Source organism: Dendrobates tinctorius, unplaced genomic scaffold, assembly GCF_039654945.1.
Source record: "Dendrobates tinctorius isolate UK_male_01 unplaced genomic scaffold, ASM3965494v1 ptg000084l, whole genome shotgun sequence".
In the NCBI taxonomy this organism is placed as follows: Eukaryota; Metazoa; Chordata; class Amphibia; order Anura; family Dendrobatidae; genus Dendrobates; species Dendrobates tinctorius.
Window position 1 is genome coordinate 28,404,127 of NW_027361752.1, and position 22,329 is coordinate 28,426,455.

At 38.9% G+C, this 22,329-nt stretch overlaps 1 protein-coding gene across 7 annotated transcripts in view; it reads left to right on the plus strand.

Moving 5' to 3' along the window:
- Nucleotides 1-22,329, plus strand: part of NCAM2 (neural cell adhesion molecule 2) — a 588,464-nt gene that overhangs the window by 497,053 nt on the left and 69,082 nt on the right. For 4 of the 7 annotated variants that reach the window (XM_073584499.1, XM_073584500.1, XM_073584504.1 and 1 more), the window contains one exon: nucleotides 20,207-20,411. The exons of 1 other annotated variant lie outside the window; for it this stretch is intronic. In XM_073584499.1, coding sequence (XP_073440600.1) covers nucleotides 20,207-20,411 — 205 coding nt within the window. Of the gene's footprint in view, nucleotides 1-20,206; nucleotides 20,454-22,329 lie in introns of all 7 variants that reach the window. 2 more of the 7 variants (XM_073584502.1, XM_073584501.1) reach the window with 2 other exon arrangements.

A 22,329-nucleotide genomic window follows, 5' to 3' on the forward strand; every position in this document is an offset into this window, starting at 1 on the left:
AAATTGTCATGTTTCTTCTTGGGTAAATCCACACCAGACCACTTATCATTTCCAATAAGCTTAGTAAATAATTTTAGTTTTTTTCACCACCAAAAGTGAAGCACAAGATTGAAGATCATTTTCTCATCACAGCCTAAGATGCTTCTGTGACAAATACCTTTTGGGAAATGCAGGTGTAAGAATTAAATCGATACAGTGAAGTTCAGTATTTGTGGGGATTAACTCTGATAGGAGTTTATTAATTCCTCAGATGTCACTAGAAATAGTCTCTTGAGAAATTTCACAAACACATAGCAAAACCTCCCTCAGCAAAGACCTTCACCAATTTTGACAATGATAGAAGGTTAACCTTCCTTATCTAATTATATCATCTGTTTATCTATCTATCTATCTATCTAATCTATCATATGATCTGAGAAACCAAATATTTATATATCACCAGTTTGATAAAATGGCCAATGACTTCCTATATAACCCCTTTCTGACATTTAGACGTAATATTCCATCCATGTGCCCTGGGCCTACTTGACCAGGGAGAGATTATTACATCTACATGATCACCTGTGCACATGGGGGTGTGTGTGGGCGTTCACTGCTGACTGTCAGCTGATTCTGACAGTTGACACCTGGCAATAAGTGCCAGGAGCGGTCACAGACCACTCCCAGCACTTTAACCCCCAAAATGCAGTGATCAAACGAGCATTCTGTGAGCAGGCAGAGGGCTGACAGCCCATCTGCATTTGGATCGGAGACCCCACGGCGCGATGCGGTGTCACAATCGTTGCCATTGTGACCCTGATGTTGTCATGATGATATTTAGGTCACCAGTCCTAGTAAACTTGCTGATCATACCCAGTGCATGATAAGCAAGTTTGTCTGTTAGTGCAGAGCTGACAGTTTCCACAGCAATTGCAAACTGCCGTTGTAGTAACCAGTATGCTGTAGTGACCAGTGCGCTGTAGGGACTAATATGTTGCAGTCACGAGTACGTTATGCCCACCGCATGCATGCACCCGCAAGTTAGTTGGGTTCTCATCACATCAGAAATGCCAAATGTGGATGCAATATGTGGTTTAGGTACACTGTGAGGCTCAGATGGGAGGGGGGCATTTGGATTTGGGAACACAGAGCTCGGAAGGGAAGGAGCGTTATTTGCTGCCGCATCTCCATACTGTGGAATCGATCAGCCTTCAAAAAATAATTGTCCCTCAGTGATACAAAGTAAAAAAATTTAGAAAAAGGTAAAAAAAAATTTAAATAATTGTCAAAATATTTTTTAAAAAAATCAAAAATAATATAAAAATCAAAAGATATTGTATCTCTAAATAAATTTTTGGATGAAAAAATATAAACAATAAAAGTGCACATATTTGGTATCGCCATGTCCACAACGACCCAACTTTCTCACTAGTTAACCCCTTTAGTGAACACCATAAAAAAGGTATAAAACAATGCTTCATCATACTCCCAAACAGAAAGTGGATTAAAACGTGATCAAAAAGACTGATATAAACATTGTACCACTGAAAACGTCATCTTGTCCTGCAAAAATTAAGCTACAATACAGCTTTATCAGAGGAAAAATAAAGCTATGTAAAAAATTTTTTTTTGATAAAATAGTTTTTATTGTATAAAAGCGCCAAAACATAAAAAATGATATAAGTGATGTATCACTGTAATCGTACTGATCCGAAGAATAAAACTATCAATTTTACCACACATGGAACAATATAAACCCCCTCAAAAAGAAATTCCCAAATTGCTGGGTTTTGTTCATTCTGCCTCCCAAAAATCGGAATAGAAAGCAATCAAGAAATGTCATGGGCCCGAAAATGGTACCAATAAAAACATCAACTAGTCCCGCAAAAAACAAGACCTCAATGACTCAGTGGGCCAAAATATGGAAAAATTATAGCTTTCAGAATGTGGTGATGCAAAAACTATTTTTTGCAATGAAAAGCGCCTTTTAGTGTGTGACAGCAGCCAAATATAAAAACCCGATATAAATCTGTAATCGCACCGACCCAAAGAACAAAATTGCCTAACCATTTATACCTCACGAGGAATGTTAAAAATAAATAAAACCATTTCTTTACATGCTGTTGATTTTTTCATTCTGCCTCCCAAAGATCGCACTAAGGCTCGGCACACATTTATTCTGCACTGAGTGCTTACACTTGGGTTTCCATGTAAATCTCTGAAATACGTGAAACAGACAGAACTCCCAGCAGAAGATTCCCTATAATGATGCAGATGGAGACATTGTCGATGCCGTCTGACCTCTGCTCCGGCGGTGTCCGGCTTTTTAGGATTGCATAAAAGTGCTGTTGGCCACAGTTTTGTGCACTTCTGAAAAGAATGACATCACTGAATAGAGGCCAAATGGAGTCCAGGGTAACTCTGCTGCATCACTATAGTGAATTGATCCCTCAGGGTTTCATCTGAATCACGTCAGATTTAGATGGAAACCCCAAAGTAAGTGCTCAGCATGGAGCGCTGGATAAATGTGATCCCAAACAATATGTAAAATGTTCCCAATAAAAGCTTTAACTCAATCCACAAAAAGCAAGCCCTCACTCAAGTTCATCATCTGTTAATGGAAATATAGGGGGCTTTCACTTTACTGGTAGCACAAAGGCTCTGGAAAACTGAAATGGTTCCTCACACTCCAAAAGAAATTCAGCAAATTCTGTGTTCCCAAATCCAAATGCCCCCCTCCCGTCTGAGCCTCACAGTGTACCTAAACCACATATTGCATCCACATTTGGCATTTCTGATGCGATGAGAACCCAACTAACTTGCGGGTGCATGCATGCGGTGGGCATAACGTACTCGTGACTGCAACATATTGGTCCCTACAGCGCACTGGTCACTACAGCATACTTGTCACTACAACGGCAGTTTGCAATTTTCACTCAGCTTGTTTCCAGAAAATTGTCACTACACCTGTAGATAAATTCCCCAGGGGGTATAGTTTTCCAAATGGGTTCACTTGAGGGGGACTCTGCTCTTCTAGAAATTTGGAGCTCTGTATATGGAGTCCGCAAACCTGTTCTAGGAAAATCTGCGCTCCAGAAGGCAAATAGCGATATGTTCCTCCTGAGTGTAGTATGTAAAATTAGATCACATATAGGTTATTTTTATTGTTTTGGCACCTCAGGGGCACTTCCAATGTGACATAGCACCATCAAACCATTGCAGCAAAATCTGAACTCCAATATGGTGCCTCCTGCCTTCTGAGCTTTGCACTGTGCCTCAAAAGAAGTATTCCCCCACACATGGGGTATCGGCGTACTCAGGAGGAATAGCACAACAAATTGTATGGTGCAATTTCTCCTGTTATCCTTATGAAAGTGCAAAATTTGGGGATAAAATAAAATTTTATTAGTTTATTATTTTCAAAGCTGAACATTATAAACTTCTCTGAAGCCCCTGGGGGTTCAAGGTGCTCACCATGCATCTAAATACATTCCTTGAGGGGTCTAGCTTCCAAAATGTGGTCATTTGGCCGGGTTCCACTGTTCAGGCACATCAGGGGTTCTCTAAATGGCATCAGCTAATGATTGCAGGAAATTTTACATTCAAGTCAAATAACGCTCCTTCCCTTCCGAGGTCTGCCGTGCACCCAAACACCAGTTTTGTCCCTCATATGGGGCATCAACATACTCAGGAGGATTGTAGAACAAATTGTATGGTGAAATTTCTCCTGTTACCCTTATTAAAATGCAATATTTTCCAATATTTTTATTTTTATGGCTCAATGTTATAAACTCCTGTGAAGCACCTGAGGGTTCAATGTGCTCGCCACACATCTAGATCTGTTCCCTGAGAGGTCTAGTTTCCAAAATGGTGTCACTTGTAGGGGATTTTTACTATTTAGGCACATCAGAGGCTCTCCAAACACGACATGGTGTCTGCCAGTTGTTCCAGCAAATTTTGCAAACAAAAGTCAAATGGCGCTCCTTCCCTTCTGAGCTCTGCCATGCACCCAAACATTGGTTTTATCCCTCATATGGGGTATCGGCATGCTCAGGAGAAATTACACAAAAATTTTGGAGTCCATATTTTCCTGTTACCCTTGTCAAAATAAAAAATAATTGAATCTGAATTAATTTTTTTGTGAAAAAAATTTAAATGTTCATTTAATTCCTGTGAAGCACCGGAAGAGTTAATAAATGTCTTAAATGTGGTTTTGAGCACCATGAGGGGGTGCAATTTTTAGAATGGTTTCACTTTTTGGTACCTTCTATCATATAGACCCCTCAAAGTGACTTCAAATGTGATGTAGTCCCTAAAAAATGGTGTAAAAATTAGAAATTGTTCAACTTTTAACCCTTATAACTTCCTAACAGAAAAAAAAATTTAGTTCCAAAATTGTGCTGATGTAAAGTAGACATGTAGGAAATGTTACCTATTAAGTATTTTGTGTGACATACTGTATGTCTGTGATTTAAGGGCATGAAATTTCCAAATCATATCAAATAAATTTTACCACTATCATGAAGTACAATATGTCATGAAAAAACAATCTCAGAATCACTGGGATCCATTGAAGCATTCGAGTCATTACCTCATAAAGAGACAGTGGGCTGAATTGTAAAAATTGGCCTGTTCATTAACATGCAAACCAGGTTTGGGGGTAAAGGGGTTATGCAATTTTCTAGGCCAGACATAGATCTCCCTGAGAATCTGCCTCCAAAGTTTATTAATAATTAAAGAAGGTGTTACTAGTGTGAGACGTGTTGATCAGGAGAGAAGACTGTCAGTCATTATATGTCTCACACTGGTAACACCTCCTTTATTTAATAATAAACTCAGGAGGCAAATTCCTGGGGAGATTTATGTCATGCCCATAGATCGTAACAGCTAATTTGCATATAAGAAGCATGTGAATATCTCAGGAATAATTTATCAGATTCCAGAAATCAAAATATCATTTTATTATCATTATTTATTTATATAGCACCATTTATTCCATGGTGCTGTGCATGAGAAGGGGGTTACATACAGAGTTATAGATATCGTTAACAGTAAACAAATTTTCAATGACAGACTGGTTCAGAGGGGAGAGGACCTTATTAATCTTTCTATGACCTACATTTCCATATAGAGGGCTTAAAAAAGTTGATTCTACTGACAGATTGTCAAGACTCTGTTGTCAGGTGTCCGGGGACCAGGGGCTCCTTCCCTGTCCCTAACTTTATGGTCCCTAACTTTAAGCTCACCCTGCTCCCTGGTTAACTTCTGATGGTGAAGACGCAAGGACCACATATAATGCTTTAACTTCAGAATCTGCCCCCAATCTTTACTGTTCCCTCATCCAGGGAAGAGGGGAGTAGTAGTTTATCACAATACACCAACCAGACTAAAAAGGTAATATGAACAGGGGTACCAGAAAATACCAAACATACAAATATATACACACATATAACAGAGGTATGCATCGGGGAGAGGAGGATGGGGTTAAACCAAAATAGAAGAAGAAATGGAATTATCACACGTTCAAAACCAAGCAACAGTCACAGATAAACCCAACAACCACCTTCTCCAATAACCACCAACAACCACCAACCATTCAGCAAAATGAGTGTTAGTCAGGACCCAGATTAAATTGGAGATTGGAGTGAATAACAATGCTCAGCTGAGAGTTTTAACTCTAAGAGCTCTTAACAGAGCAGATTAACCCCTGCACTGCCCAAAGAAATTCACACCATTTAATATATGAAGGTGAAGTGCTTCTATTCAGCGCACGAATGGCAGGAATCAAACACTATGGTCTTCTGGCTCCTATCTGTCGTGGAAACCCTGTGACACAGATTCCCTTTAAGTTTAAGTCAATACATTTTTTTTGCTCTGGGAAGATCACTGTACCATTACTAGGTAAAGAAAATAAACAATAAAATAGAAGCTTGATAGTGTTAGGGGTCGGGATTCTTCTGCTGTATGGGATAGATCCCAAGCCTTGTCTGCCTCTGCGGTCTCCCATTCTGGTTCAGCCACCGTTGGTGATGCTCAGCATAGTCGTCAGTCCCAGCGTCTTGCTCACGCCTGTGCTATGTGCTTGGTTACTGATGGTTCTCCAGTCAAGTCATTTCTGACCAGTGATATTCGGGTGCAGCCTGGCATTTCGGAGTCTAGCTCCGGAGATCACCATACTGAGCATGTCCATGAGGTGGCACCTTCTCATTGGTAGTCGGTCGTCAGCTGTTCTGGTGTTGTGGCAGCTCTGGATTGGTACACAGACAAGGTCTTGTCTGACTGGACATGAGCCTAGTGTATAAAAGGCTCTCAAAAGGCACACACGGGTGCACTAGTGTCATTTCTGATGGTGTGTGTGAGTTTATAATCTACCACTCTGTTTTCATGTGTTTGTGTGCCACTCTTATAACAGTGAGTGTGTGTCTGTTAGATATGTCTGTCAGGTATTTTGGTGGATCCTATAACTTCTGAGTCTAGATTTGTATCACTAATGTTACAGTAGATCCATTCATGAAGGATGCCGAGGCATCCGTACACAAAAGGGACCCATTATAAAGAAATGTAAACCACTTGGAATACATTTTATGCAGTGGCCCTCTGTATAGGAAAGTGCTGTCTGCTGTGCTTTCCTATATAGGTAAACAAACGGTATGCTGGTGTATATCAAACAGATAGAGGTCGAAATTGAACACTTTAAGCCTCTATCTGGCCTTTAGGCCTCTAAATGGCAACATTACAATATACATCTGGAAAATCTCCCGCTGTATTCTGTTGGTTAGGTGCACAAGATCACAGTGGTCTAGTTTTAGAGCAGAAATAGAAGTATCAATTCTAGTGTAAACAATGGCAACTATTCATCATTTGTGGGATTTTTTTATTCACTCTCCATCTTTATTTTGTTGTGTTAGTCTTTGTTTTTGGCACCAAAATTAATCAAAATGGCGCATACAATTCATGAATTTGGGGCAAAGTAAAAAATCTAAAGTCGTGAAAATTACAGTAAAAAGTTTGGCAACATACCTTACAAAAGATTAGAGTTAAATGTCACCAAATTTTGCAACTTGTTAAATAGTCATAATTGATGAATCAAGCTACAAATTCTGTAATTGAAAAACTCAACCCACAAAATAGAGGGAAAAAAACCCCTACAGGCGAGCAACAAACATATGACAAAGAAGGCACAAAGAGAATGAATCAGGTGCAAACAAATAGAAAAGAGCAAAACACAAAACTAGACAGAAAATTGACACAAAGGTAATGATTAACTTGGGTCCATATATCTGTTTCTGACAATAATTTCCTTCTAAATAATACATTCAGCAGATATGTATACACATATACATACATACAATTATATACTGTAGATATATGTGGAGTCTCTACTCCCCATCATCATATTTTTCTTTTTATGTAGCTCTTGTCAGCATGCACATTCTGATTCCTTGAATTAATACATCTTAATAAGTTAATTAAATTTCACAGAGAAGCTTGCACCAAAGCCACTTATTCTCCTACTTCATAAAATTCAATTTTAATTTCCGCTATTTACTATATTTATAATTTGCAGGGAAAAAAAAATCTTCAATGTAGTGTGCAAAATTTTGAGGGTGTTATAAGAGATAACGTGCAGAAATATATTGTAGGGAATAATATAATAAACTGACAACCAGCATGGATTCATGAAGAATAAGTCGTGTCTAACTAACATATTGGGTTTCTATGAGGAGATAAGTGCTATATGGATATTGGTAATGCGGCTGATGTGATTTATCTGGACTTTGTAAAGGCATTTGATACTATTCCACATAACAGCCTTATACTGAAACTCCATATACAGGGACTGGGGGAAACTGTATTGAGGTGGCATATAGTCAGCAGTAGAGACCACAGGGATCTGTGTTAAGACTGATTCTTTTTAGCCTCTTTATTAATGATCTTGTGGATGGGATTGAGAGTAAAGTATCATTCTTTGCCGAGGACACCAAACTATGTAGGATACTAAAATCTGACCTTGACATTACAATATTGCTAAACTATCTGAATAAGATGACTGAATGAGCAAACACTTGCCAATGAGATTTAATGTAGATAAATGTAGAGTAATGCACCTAGGACAGAGTAATCCTATTGCTACATATGCATTAAATGAGACTGAACTCGGGACTACAGAACAGGAGAAGAACTTGGGTACTCTAGTTACAAGTAAGTTGAGCAGCAGCACACAATGTCACGCAGCAGCCGCAAAAGCAAAGAAGATTTTAGGATGTATAGAAAGAGATCAAATCCCATGATCCCAACATATTATTACCCCTTTATAAATCACTTGTGAGGCCACATCTAGTACATGGGATCCAGTTTTCGGCCCCACATTTATAAAAGGACATTTAGAAATTAGAGTTAGTTCAAAGACGGGTAACTAGATTATTACAAGGGATGAAAGGCTGCTCATATGATGAGAGGTTGGAAAACTTGGGCTTGTTTAGCTAAGAAAAAAGACACCTCAGAAGGGATCTTATTTACATGTATAAATGTATGTGTGGTCAGTACAAGGTACTAGCATATGACTTATTCCTTCCATATTCAAAAAAGTTGCACTTTATCGTCCTAATGCATGTCAATGTGAAATATATGAAATATTAATAGCTACAGTATATGGCTTCTGAACAGTAGAAAAAAATGAGACACTTTGCACAAAATTTGTCCAAGTTATGCCTGCCTATCAACCAGCATCACCTTGACAGCCCCCGAGGAAGCCCACTCGAAACGTGCCTTGTGGCTGTTGGCAAGTGACCCTGGGTCAAAACTATGGGTAAGACTTATCAGTAATGGTTGTAGCTGTATATACCGCCTGTTCACTGCTACTTTATGCTCCTGTGACCCATATTACGAGCTTCTGAGTTTTCACTTTTGAGTTCGTATGTTGGACTGTTATTTTTTATTTGGCGAAGCCTCGAATTTAATAGATATATTGTGAAGGCACAGTAGTGTAGTTAGGAGCTGCATTAAGCACAGGCAATTTATTTGTAATGCTGCTACTCTCATTGGTCCCCTATCCACTGTATATTATTTTTTCGGAGTCTATGTGCTTTTTTGCACCTTTGTTCCACATTGTCCATCTTTATTATTTTCACTGTGCTTATGTTTTTGTATCGTTGTAAAGTATGTTTAATAAAATTGGTTTTACTTTGGAATCCCCCTCTCGCTTTTTCTTTCTGGTGTTTCTATTGCTGAGAGAGGTGTCCACATTTACCCAGATATTCAGACATCAACCTAAGAGAGGTATTCACATGGATAGGACCCATCAATTTGTTTTTTTGAGACCACCTTGATGTTGGTTGATGCACAGGCATAACTTGGCCAAATTGTGTGCAAAGCATCTAATTTTTTTCTAATATTTAGAAGCTGTATAGCTACTCATATTTCATATATTTCACAATGACATGCTTTAGAATGATAGAGTGCAATATTTTTGTATATTGTATATGGAGGTAGCTGCTCCTAAGTTAGCACCTATTCACACTAGCTTGGATGTGCCAGTCAGTTTTTTGTTATTCCTTCCATAGACCACACTTAGGACCTGGGGAAACGAGTAGAAAAAAGGCGATTCTGAAAGCTTAAGATAGGTTTCTTTACAGTTAGAGCTTTCAGAATGTGGAATGTCCGACCACAGGAGGTAGAAAGAGCAGAGACTATAACAGATTTTATACAAGGGCTGGAAGATTTCCTCAATGCACATAACATTGTGGGTTATAGTTAATTTAGTGACAAAGTGAACAATTGGTGGAGAAAGGTTGAACTTGATGGGCCTAGGTCTTTTTTTCTAACTATCTAACTATGCAACTATCCACAAAAAAGGGGATTTCACGTGGTTATTGTAATGGACATTTAGCCGGACAGTGCAAAATTGAGACCAAATTTTAGTTCTTCATTAGACTAAAGTGACTATCTTTCTCCCCTTTATTTTGTTGCTAACTTGGAAACATAAAGTCATTTTTACTTTTTTCCCGCTTGTCACTGGCTGATCCCAGCAGAGAGCTGGGAATTGATAGCAACAGGAAAACAAAAGAGAAAATTAAGTAGCCCTTTAGGACTAAATTACATGATTCGAGCTTACTAGTAGCAAACATTGTGCAGTAATAGTATGTTCTCTCTTTTGTGTCAAACTATATAGCAGTCCAGGGTCAGCATACTTGTATTCCTTTTATATTTCTGCAGGCGAAAAATGTACAAACACTGTATATTTTATTTATTGACTGTAAAACAGAATTATTCATTTTTAGAATGCAAATAAGCTCTCTAGCAGAACAAAAGAGATTTGCACGTTCCACCTAGGAGATTTAGCTAGCTACCCTGTAAGTCATTGTCAGAGTCTTTTATGAGCCTTGCATTGTGCTTAGTGATAAACTAATCTACAAGCATCCTTCTTTAGGGTTTTTGCCTTTCATCAGTGTAGACTCTGGCTGGCTGAGTGTCACACGTTTGAGGCTAGTTGGTGGAAGTACTGCTTATACAGTATAATTACATAGTTGCATAGGTCCAAAAAAGACCTAGGTCCATCAAGTGCAACCTTTCTTCACCAATTATACATTTTGTCACTAAATTAACTATAACCCACAATGCTATGTGTACTGACAAAATCATCCAGCCATTGTATAAAAGCTGTTTTAGTGTCTGCCATCACTATCTCTTGTGGTCGGCATTCCACAGTCTGACTGATCTAACTATAAAGAACCCTTTCCTTTTTAACTGCCAGAATCACTTTTCTTACACTCGTAATGAGTGCCCCATGGTCCTTAGTATGATCTTTGGAAGGAATAAGTAGTGTGCTAGACCTCTGTATTAACCACACATATATTTATATAGGTAAATGAGATGTCCTCTGAGGTGTCTTTTTTCTAAGGTAAAAAATCCCATGTTTTACAACCTCTCATCATATGAGTGGCTTCCATCCCTTGTAATAATCTAGCTGCCCTCCTTTCAACTATCTCTAACTTCAGAATATTCTTTTAAAATGCGGAGCCCAAAACTGGATCCCATATTTTAGATGTGGCTTCACAAGTGATTTATAAAGGGGTAATAATACATTGGGATCACATGATTTTATCTCTTTTTATACACCTTAAAATTTTGCTTGCTTTTGAGGCTGCTGCTTGACATTGAGTATTGCTGCTCAGCTTACTTGTTACCAGAATACCCAAGTTCTTTTCTCCTTTCTCCTTTTCCTTAAATAAACCATGGAGTCTGGCAAGCTGCATTCTTTAAAAAGGAAAGTTTGCAAATTAGCTGTCTCATAAATTGAAATAAACTATCTCGCTAGGACAACCCAGGAGATGTAGCTACCCTATGACTCAATACCCTCTTGCAGTGAGATGTAGATAACCTGTAAGTAATTGTCTGTTCATGATCAAGGATGAATTCCAAGTTAGAAACTCATCTACAGGCTGACTATTTCAAGGTTTCTGCCCCTCATCAGTGAAGAGTAATGTCTGGTTGAATACAACTTTCGTGAGGCAAAAACAGATAAGAGTACTGATAGGTTTATCTTCTGAAACACAAAATGATTAATACTTAGATTCCACACTGTTTTTTTACGGAGCACAAGAACATCTCCCACATTTTTAAAGGCAGAATGGTAGAGGAAGGTTTTGCATCTTTATAGTGGTTGCCTCAAGGTGAGCACTTTACCAGGTAGGTATTTTCAGTGGTCCCACCACTGGGATTCCCAAACATTATTATTATTGAGAAAGGGGATGTCATATCAATATGGAGAAAGGGGAAAGTTAGATAAAGCAGTGTTGCTCATTCACGCAGACAATCCGTTCTTAGTTTTTGGGACAAAAATAGCCACCGTACATGGTTAACTATTTTAGTCCTTTAGACTGAGTGGAGCAGCAGCACTAGGGTTCAACAACCACTCCACTCAGATTGGAGTTGCACACTTCTGTTCTTCTTATTGATTGGGTCCTAGTAAACAGGTGGATAGGTGACAACAGAGATGAGGAAATAGATTTCTCGCCAATCAATTTTGTGGTAAATTTTTAATAATTCGCTAAACACAGCCAATTGGAATAATTTGTGATTTTCTGTACATTTCAGAAAATTGCTTCTGCCAGAGAAGGCTCACCTGACATTGAGCATGACCATATAGACTTCCCCTTGTCTTCCAGCTATCATTAGACATAGTATAGCACAGTCAATCAGGAGGGATTTACATGGCCTATATAAAAGCAGAGGTGAGGAATGCAGCAGCCACTTTGTGCTGAATCTCAGTTTAAGAGGGCTTTACAGCTCACAGTTTAGCCATACAATCACTGAAAAAAATCCATGAAACACTGAAAATTGTATTGAAAGTGTGTGATGCTACAGAAGTGAAGAAGATTAGCATATTGGAAGCAAACTACTGGTTAATACTGGTTACCATCCATTTACCATTACCCAGAGCACTATATGTTAAGTTCACTTTGACTAAGGCTTTGTTTGCATTAAAGAGCTTGGAAGTAGCTTAACACATTCCCAGGCGATCTCAAGATGTCATACACGACTTTTCAGGGCAGTTGGAGGTTTTGCAGTACTTTACGATTTGTGGTAAATCAATTTGACGCAAAGATACATTTTTTGGAAAACGTCAGTAACGCTAAAAATTTAAAAGAATGATCATTTCTAGTGCTAAGTGTGGATCTTGTTACAACCCCTTCAAACAAATTTGGATAGTCATTCAGTGAATAACTGTAGGTTTAGGCCTCTGGATCTGACACTGATCAGCTATTACCTAGAACAATTAGGAATAGCTATAAATTATTGACCAATTAGCCACGAAAGCGATGATTAGTATAACGTCATCAGTAAACATTGGCTATTAAATTAGGTGGCCATCCATATAATACATGAAAAAACAAGGTTGATCAGAATGGCAGCTGGTGACATTTGGTACTCACCACTCTGACTAATTAGAGAGATGCTGTGTGAGGCTTTCCCTCTTAAATTCCTCATGCACAAAAAGGTCAGCTAAACTAGAGTTGTTATAGTCTGAAAACTCCAGGCCATGAATTGAATACTGTGCCAATTTATGTTTGAAAATATTTTTTGGCTGTAGTCATCTTTCGAGACAATTTATGTCAGTATTCTGCTATCCTTCAGTGGAATGACAACTAGTGGCTGCACTTATTATTCACTTTGATAAAATGTGCTGCAATTTCACTCCATATAATAGAGACTGCTGTTGTGTTTCTGTTAGGAATGGCGGAACGCACTAAATAAAAATAAATAATAAAGTGCGTTCGCCGCTCGGGGTCCACCGTACAGTAGATGTTACACCGCTGCTAGGTAATGACAGCATTCACACATAGCAAGTATAATCTATACTAGCGCCTGGCCGAACGGTCATGTACGCTTTTTATAGCCGTGCGGGACCTTCCAGATCTCTGAGATGGACCAATGAGATCTGGAACAGGACCTGGGCACATGACTCCCGATCTCCAATGGGAGATCGTCTCGTGAGCATGCCCAGTAGGAGCACAGAGGAACTTAGTCTCTGGAGCGGTCTGCTGCAAAGTAATCTTCTCTGCAGTAGATAGACAGCAGGAGACCGTGGAATGTGAGGCTCTGGATTCCTGCAGAGCAGATGCAGAAACCTGATGCCTAACAGTTTCTACAATTGCCTTTTAATAAGATGACTGATGTTGAACCTGTGGAAGCCATCTTGTTTCCTGTTTGGGTCTGCTTTAAGCCACATGGAACTCTCACTCATGATGATTGTGTCTAGCATTTAGGCAAGTTCTAGTCTCTAGCTTCTGAGATCTGTCTTACCCAGACTATTCCCACTCTTCTCTTGATTGTTCCAACTATTCCTAGTACTACTTACAAGAACTTCCACTTGCACTTGCTGTTGCTCGCTCATGCTCCCCTGGCCATTAAATTCAATTTTTCCAATAGATTTATTTTTATTGCTCATTCATATTTTGCAAGAAATACAAGTTTAATGTGTAGAGTTAACCTGAAGCTTTGTACATGGGGTGTATATGTAAACAGCATATTAGAGGCAGAAAGAGATGAACAAATATATAATTTTGTAGGAAAAGTTTCTGTGTAACTTTTATTTTAATCCATGTTGTTTATCACTTGCAGTTACTCTGATCATGAGTCTAGTAGGCGATCCAACAGGGATACATAGCCATACAGATAATGTTAGTCAGTTATAGGACCTCCTCCAGGACCCCTCACAATTAGATAATAGTTACACAGAGATGTTTCAGATAAGATTACATACGTAATCATCTTCGCTTGCTCTTCAACATGTTGCATGCAGATCAGCCTTGTAAAAAAATCTAAACAAGTGATGTCTGTGGAAATGCAATTTATTACTCAAAACCATGTGTACTGTATTATAGCTATGGTTGTTGATAAGTGGACCATAGTGGTTGGTAAGCGGTCCAAAAAAATTAATGATTATTAGCCCATATGACTCGCTGACAAATCCCTAAGTTAGCAGAACATCTATGCCATTCTCTCTCTAATACAGAAAGAATTAAAGAAATGCATGCAAACTTCTAATACAGAAAGAAATTAATGGAGAAGGAATATATTAGTTGCTTGAGCTAAACAAAAAAAACAGTTAAGAAACTTGGTTATTTTAGTGATTAAAAATATTGCTAAAGTACAGTGAGATTAGCAGCTTGGTTTCTCAGCATGGCACCTGTACTGCAGAACATTGATACGTACTCAACCAGCAGTCAGTCACAGAAGTCATCAGTTGTCTGTGTTAAAAATAATTAGAAAAATAATATTTTAAAGCAGAGCAGCAATGTGAGTCTTCCATGCAGCCCTAATTATCAGCCACAGATTCCTATCACACAACTGGACATATTTTATTTTTCTAGACTAATTCAAGGGTCATTATCTTTTAATTCTTGCCAAACTACTGTAGATTCTACACTCGAAACTTTTCCAATTCAAGGATAAAGATTAATGAAGCTAAAGAAATCAAAAAGAGATGCTAATACATGACGTATGGCTGATACACTGAGAAAAAAGTGCCCAGTGGGCTTCAAAGAAATTAATAGCTAAGCAGGATTCTTGTATGCTGTATTAGCACAGAATGTTCAACCAACCCTATGGAGCGTCATTGGCTTTGTAGGACATTTCAAGCTACTGTACTAAAATGGTTGATTCCTTACCATTTGGCCAAACCAGTTGTGTAAATCACAACAGATCTGCTAAATGAAGACATATTGCCCCAGATCGACTTCACTGTAAGTATTGTGCATTAAGCATCACCTGCTGACTTGCCTTATGATATGTTGAGTACCGTCTGATTTCTCTCCACCTTCACATGTTTCTGTCCCACTCTTTTATTAAGGTAAAGAGATCATTCAGAGCATATAGCTAAGCTTCTCCTCCCTCTTCTTTCCCTGGCCATAAGGAGAATTTGTTGGTAGAAATTTGAAATTAAGCTTCAAATTCTAAAGTTTCCCAGATAAGAATCAGACGTACAATATGGATGCAATATGAAAGGGAGCAATAGGGAAAAATTCCAACACCATTTTTTTCAGGCCAGTGTTGACAAAATCAGAGAACGCAGAAAGATATTAAAACTCCAAATTTTTGACTTCATATTCTGTGATAAGCTGGTCATGCAGATGCTTTACTGAATCATTGACAGTTTTAGTTGCCAGCCACTTATCCGATAAGGCTCTATTCACTCTTATCTTCTCATTTTCTATCAGGCATTCCATTGTCCTCCATTAAAGTTTTTATCCTCTTAATATATTGTAGTCTTCATATTATAAGGCACTGTATACTCACAATTGCTCATTTATCCCTTCTACCCAGCTAATTCTTCTCTTTTCTATTAGGTTTGTGACATAATGTGATTAGAAACAGATTAGCTGAATCCTTCTAAGCTCTAGATGAAGAAACAGGAATTCCTTTCTGCATGAGTCATCCCCCTCTTCCCAGCTTCTCCGCACTTCCCCCTGCCAGGGACTTTGCAGTGATGTGGAATTGTGGTTCTAAGGATGACACATGCAGAGAAAAGAGACTTTCTGTTTCTACACAGGGGTTAAAAGAATTCAGCTAGTCTGTTTTTACCCATGTGATGTCATAGACTTAATGGAAAAGAGTAGAGTTGAGGGAGTTTGGTCGGATCGGGTTTCATGAAACAAAATTTGTTTCAGATGAAACTGGTCCGACTAGGGCAAAAAAAGTCGGAGTTTCGTCTGAAACCCGACCCCAATGCAAGTCAATGGGAAATAAAAGTCGGCATTGAGTGGATGACATTCATCCACTCAATGCCGACTTTTATTTCCCATTGACTTGCATTGGGGTCGGGTTTCGGACGAAACTCCGACTTTTTTTTGCCCTAGTTGGACGAGTTTCATCTGAAACAAAGTTTGTTTCATGAAACCCGATCCGGCCAAAGTCGCTCAACTCTAGAAAAGAGAATTAACTGGGCAGAAGGGAAAAATGAGCAATTGTAAGTAACATAACATAGTAACATAGTTATTAAGGTTGAAGGGAGACTTTAAGTCCATCTAGTTCAACCCATATCCTATCCTAACTTGCCCTAACATGTTGATCCAGAGGAAGGCAAAAAACCCCATGTGACAAACAGTAAGCTTCACATTGGGGAAAAAAATTCCTTCCCGACTCCACATACGGCAATCAGACTAGCTCCCTGGATCAACGCAATATTAAGGAAACTAATGTATATACCCTGTAATATTATACTTTTCAAGAAAGGCATCCAGTCCCTTCTTAAATTTTAGTAGGGAATCACTCATTACAACATCATATGGCAGAGAGTTCCATAGTCTCACTGCTCTTACAGTAAAGAATCCGCGTCTGTGAGTATGCTAAAACCTTCTTTCCTCCAGACGTAGAGGATGCCCCCTTGTCCCCGTCACAGGTCTAAGAGTAAAAAGATCAATAGAAAGCTCTTGGTATTGTCCCCGCATATATTTATACATTGTAATAAGATCACCCCTAAGCCTTCGATTCTCCAAACTAAATAACCCCAAATGTAATAACCTGTCTTGGTATTGCAGACCCCCTAGTTCCCTAATAACCTTGGTCGCTCTTCTCTGCACCCGCTCCAGTTCAGCTATGTCTTTCTTATACACCGGAGACCAGAACTGTACACAGTATTCTAAGTGTGGTCGCACTAGTGACTTATATAGAGGTAAAATTATATTCTCCTCATGAGCATCTATGCCTCTTTTAATGCATCCCATTATTTTATTTGCCTTTGCAGCAGCTATCTGACACTGGCCACTAAATGTGAGTTTGTCATCCACCCATACACCCAGGTCTTTTTCAGTGACTGTTTTGCCCAGTGTTTTACAAATAAGCACATAATTATACATCTTGTTCGTTCTACCCAAGTGCATGACCTTACATTTATCCCCATTAAAGCTCATTTGCCATTTATCAGCCCAAGCTTCTAGTTTACATAAATCCTCCTGTAATATAAAATTGTCCTCCTCTGTATTGATTACCCTGCAGAGTTTAGTGTCATCTGCAAATATTGAAATTCTACTCTCTATGCCCCCTACAAGGTCGTTAATAAATATGTTAAAAAGAAGCAGGCCCAAAACTGATCCCTGTGGTACCCCACTGCTAACCGTGACCCAGTCCGAGTGTGCTCCATTAATAACCACCCTTTGTTTCCTATCCCTGAGCCAGCTCTTAACCCACCTACACATATTTTCCCCTATCCCCATTGTTCTCATTTTATGTATCAACCTTTTGTGTGGCACCGTATCAAAAGCTTTTGAAAAGTCCATGTACACCACGTCCACTGCATTCCCTTGGTCCAGTCCGGAACTTACCTCTTCATAAAAGCTTATCAGATTAGTCTGACAGGAACGGTCCCTTGTAAACCCATGTTGATATTGGGTCATGAGGTTATTCTCCAGATACTCCAGTATAGTATCTCTTAGAAAACCCTCCAGGATTTTACCCACAGTTGAGGTTAAACTTACTGGTCTATAATTTCCAAGTTCAGTTTTTGTCCCCTTTTTGAATATTGGCACCACATTTGCTATACGCCAGTCCTGTGGTACAGACCCTGTTATTATGGAATCTTTAAAGATTAAAAATAGTGGTCTATCTATGACTGTGCTTAATTCCTGCAGTATTCGGGGGTGTATCCCATCCGGGCCCGGGGATTTGTCATTTTTAGTGATTTTTAGACGCCGCCGTACTTCCTGCTGGGTTAAGCAGGTGACATTTAACAGAGAATTTTTTTTATCCCTGATCATGTTATCCATCATGGGATTTTCTTGTATAAATACTGTTGAAAAAAACTCATTTAGCATATTGGCTTTTTCCTCATCCTCATCCACCATTTCACCCAGACTATTTTTAAGGGGGCCAACACTATCATTTTTTAGTTTCTTACTATTTGTGCAGTTAAAGAATATTTTGGGATTATTTTTACTTTCTCTGGCAATGAGTCTCTCTGTCTCAATCTTTGCTGTCTTGATTTGCTTTTTACAGAATTTATTTAATCTTCTGTATTTATTTAATGCCTCATCACTACCTACTTGCTTTAATTTTCTAAATGCTTTATTTTTATCTCTTATTGCGCCCCTTACAGCTCTATTTAGCCATAGTGGTTTCTTCCTATTTCTCGCATGTTTATTCCCATACGGTATATATTGTGCACAGGTCCTATTCAGGATGCTAATAAACGTCTCCCATTTTCTTTGTGTATTTTTATGTCTCAGGATATCGTCCCAGTTAATTGCACCAAGATCATCTCTCATCCATTGGAAATTTGCTTTCCTGAAGTTTAGTGTCCTTGTAACCCCTCTACTACACATCTTATTAAAGGATACATGAAAATGTATTAATTTGTGATCACTATTACCCAAGTGACCCCCAACCCTTACATTTGATATGCGGTCTGGCCTGTTGGTTAATATTAGGTCTAGCAATGCCCCCCCTCTTGTTGGGTTCTGAACCAGTTGTGAAAGGTAATTGTCTCTCATAGTTGTCAAAAACCTATTACCTTTGCTGGAACTGCAGATTTCGGTTCCCCAAAGTATTTCAGGGTAGTTGAAGTCCCCCATAATAATGACTTCTCCTTGAGTCGCAGCTTCATCTATTTGCTTTATGAGGATATTCTCTGTTGCTTCCATTATTTTTGGAGGCTTATAACAAACCCCTATCAGTAATTTATTATTTTCCCCCCCTCCCCTTATCTCTACCCACAGGGACTCTACATTTTCATTAGATTCATATATATTATCATGAAGGATGGGTTTTAAGGATGATATACATATAAACACACACCTCCCCCTCGCTTATTTGTTCGGTCATTTCTGAATAGACTATAGCCCTGTAAATTAACCGCCCAGTCGTGGCTCTCATCCAGCCATGTCTCAGATATCCCCACCATGTCATAATTATGTTCCAACAACATTAACTCCAATTCCTCCATTTTGTTGGTGAGGCTTCTGGCATTAGAATACATGCACTTTATGTATCTCTCTGTACCTCTATTCTTTCTTAAATTATTAACTGTTCTAACCCCACCCCCCATGCCACCCCAAACCCCCAATTTCATTATTTGTGCCCAGGTCTCTATCTGCCTGTTTTCCCCTCCTATAAAAGGAATACCCTCCCCCATCCCTAGTTTAAACACTCCTCCAACCTTCTAGCCATTTTCTCCCCCAGCACAGCTGCACCCTCCCCATTGAGGTGCAACCCGTCCCTAGCCTAGAACCTGTAGCCAACTGAGAAGTTAGCCCAGTTCTGCAGGAACCCAAACCCCTCCTTCCTACACCAATTCCTGAGCCACTTATTAACCTCCCTAATCTCCTGTTGCCTCTGGCAGTGCCATATAATATGATGACCGCAATATATTAAGAGGATACAAATTTTAATGGAAGTGCTTCTTAAAAGCAAAGATAACAAATTCACAAAGTCAAATGAGCCCACTAGGACTTGCTGTTAACTTTAAATTTTTCTATGTTGCACCTCTGAAACAGTCTCATAATGGACATAAGCTATAATAATGGTGAAAACAGAATCTAACCAATGATTTTTATTATTATCTGTTCTCTTCCTTGAAAGCCAACATAAAATAAAGTACTGTAACTTTCAACCATTTATTTCTGACATTGAAATATTTAATTCTATCTACATTTTCATAAATCATGATAATGATAATTAACCTATAAATAAAGAAGAGCTAAGGGATAATATGTTCTTTTGTTCACTTTAGATACCCTTTTCAGTGGCCTTGGAATCGGAGCAGTCATCGGTTTGGCTATAGCAGCTCTCCTTCTAATTCTCGTTGTGACGGATGTCAGTTGCTTCTTTATGAGACAATGTGGATTGCTTATGTGTATAACCAGACGGATCTGTGGAAAGAAAAGTGGCTCCAGCGGAAAAAGTAAAGAATTAGAAGAAGGAAAAGCTGCATACTTGTGAGAAAAAAATCCTTGTCTCTTTTAAATGTCCTTTAAAAGGTCCGAAAAATAACTTAACAAAGAAATCCAAAATTTGCACAAAAATTATAGTACAATATATGTGAACTTTTTGATTATTACAAATATTAAGTACAATAATTCTGGAGAAGAATGCCAGGCGACGGAATAGTAAAATGTTCAAACATATACTGTATATGTTATGTTCATTTTTACATCTATAAATATTTTTATTACTATCGCAAGAAAGTCTTCACCAAGTTTACGTGTAAACCTCTACTTGTATACTCCCTAACAGCCATATTAAAAAGATTCTCAAGTTATGTCCTAAAGGTTATGTGCATCTTCCAAGCATAAATGTGACATTTTTTTTAGAAATATCTAAATGGTGATGTGAAAAATCAATGAGCCAAGACAAGTGAAGAGACTATCTTTATTATTCAGTTCTTTATTAATTTTCCAAAATTTACATTCTGCTGTTTTACTTCAAATTTTGAACTTATTGTAACACCCATCTATTATGCTTGAATAGTGTTGCTCTGTTTGAGAATTTTTTTTACTTTGCTTTAACTTCAGTATCTTAAGCCCCCATACAAGAGACTAACTTTGCTTGAACCTGCAAATATTGGTGGGATTATTATTATTTACTTTTAGAGCAGCATTGAGTCCATGGAGCTGTACATGTAAATGGGGGTTTCATACAAAATACAAATATGGATTACAATGAACAAACTGCCAATGACAGACCGGTACAGATGAGAGAGGGCCTTGTCTTTGCAGACTTACAGTAAAATGGGAAAAGAGACAGTAGGTTGGGGGGTTCCGGTAGTGGGGAGTAGTGATGAGCGAGTATACTCGTTGCTCGGGTTTTCCGAAGCATGCTCAGGTGTCCTTCGAGTATTTTGGTGTGCTTGGAGATTTAGTTTGTGTTGAAACATCTGCATGATTTGCGGCTTCTGGACAGCATAAATACATGTGGGGATTTCCTTACAGGCTTTGCTCACATGTATTCAGCCTGTCCAGCAGCCGCAAATCATGCAGCTGCATCGAACGCCAAAATACTCAGAGGACACCCGAGCATGCTCGGAAAAACCCGAGCAATGAGTATACTCGCTCATCACTAGTGGTGAGGTGTCAACAGATGTCATTGCAACCAGTAAGCTTTCTTGAAGAGATCGGTTTTCAAGTTCCATTTGAAAGTTCTGAATGTGGTGGTTGTGTTGGGGGCACATAATTCCATAGGATGAAGGATACTTGGGATAAGTCTTGGAGGCAATTGGGTTAAGAACGCACGAGTGTGCAGGAAAGAAGATGGTCTTTTGAGGACTGGAGATTACATGTTGGAAGATATCGGGAGATTAGTCCAGAGACATAAAGAGGAGCCAGATTATGGATGGCTTGGTAGGTCAAAGTTAGTAGTTTGAACTGAATATGCCGGGAAGTTCGGACCCAGTGAAGGGATTTGAAGACGGGAGGGTAAATGAGTATCGAGGATAGAGGTGTATTAGTAGGACAGCAGAGTTAAGGATGGACTGGTGGGGTGCGAGGTAGTTAGCAAGGAGGCCACACTGGAAGATATTGCAATAGTCGAGACGGGAGATGATGAGGGCATGCACTAACATTTTATTAGATTTAGTCTTAAGGAAGGGATGGGTTCTGGAAATTGTTTTGAATTGGAGGCTACAGGAGATTGTAAGGGCTAATATGTATGGGAACCTCCCAGCTCTTCCTTGACAGATGATGTAGTGGGAATGAAGGATCCATACTGTTTGATTTCCAAAAGTTTTTCCTTTTGTTATCTGGGAGAAGCAGAAGAGTCTGGAAGTGACTCTCTCATAGAGAACACAGGATGTCTTGGCCGATCATGTCCATGTATGGGTGAGTCATGGGACATAGCGGTCAGTAAAACTATCATCTG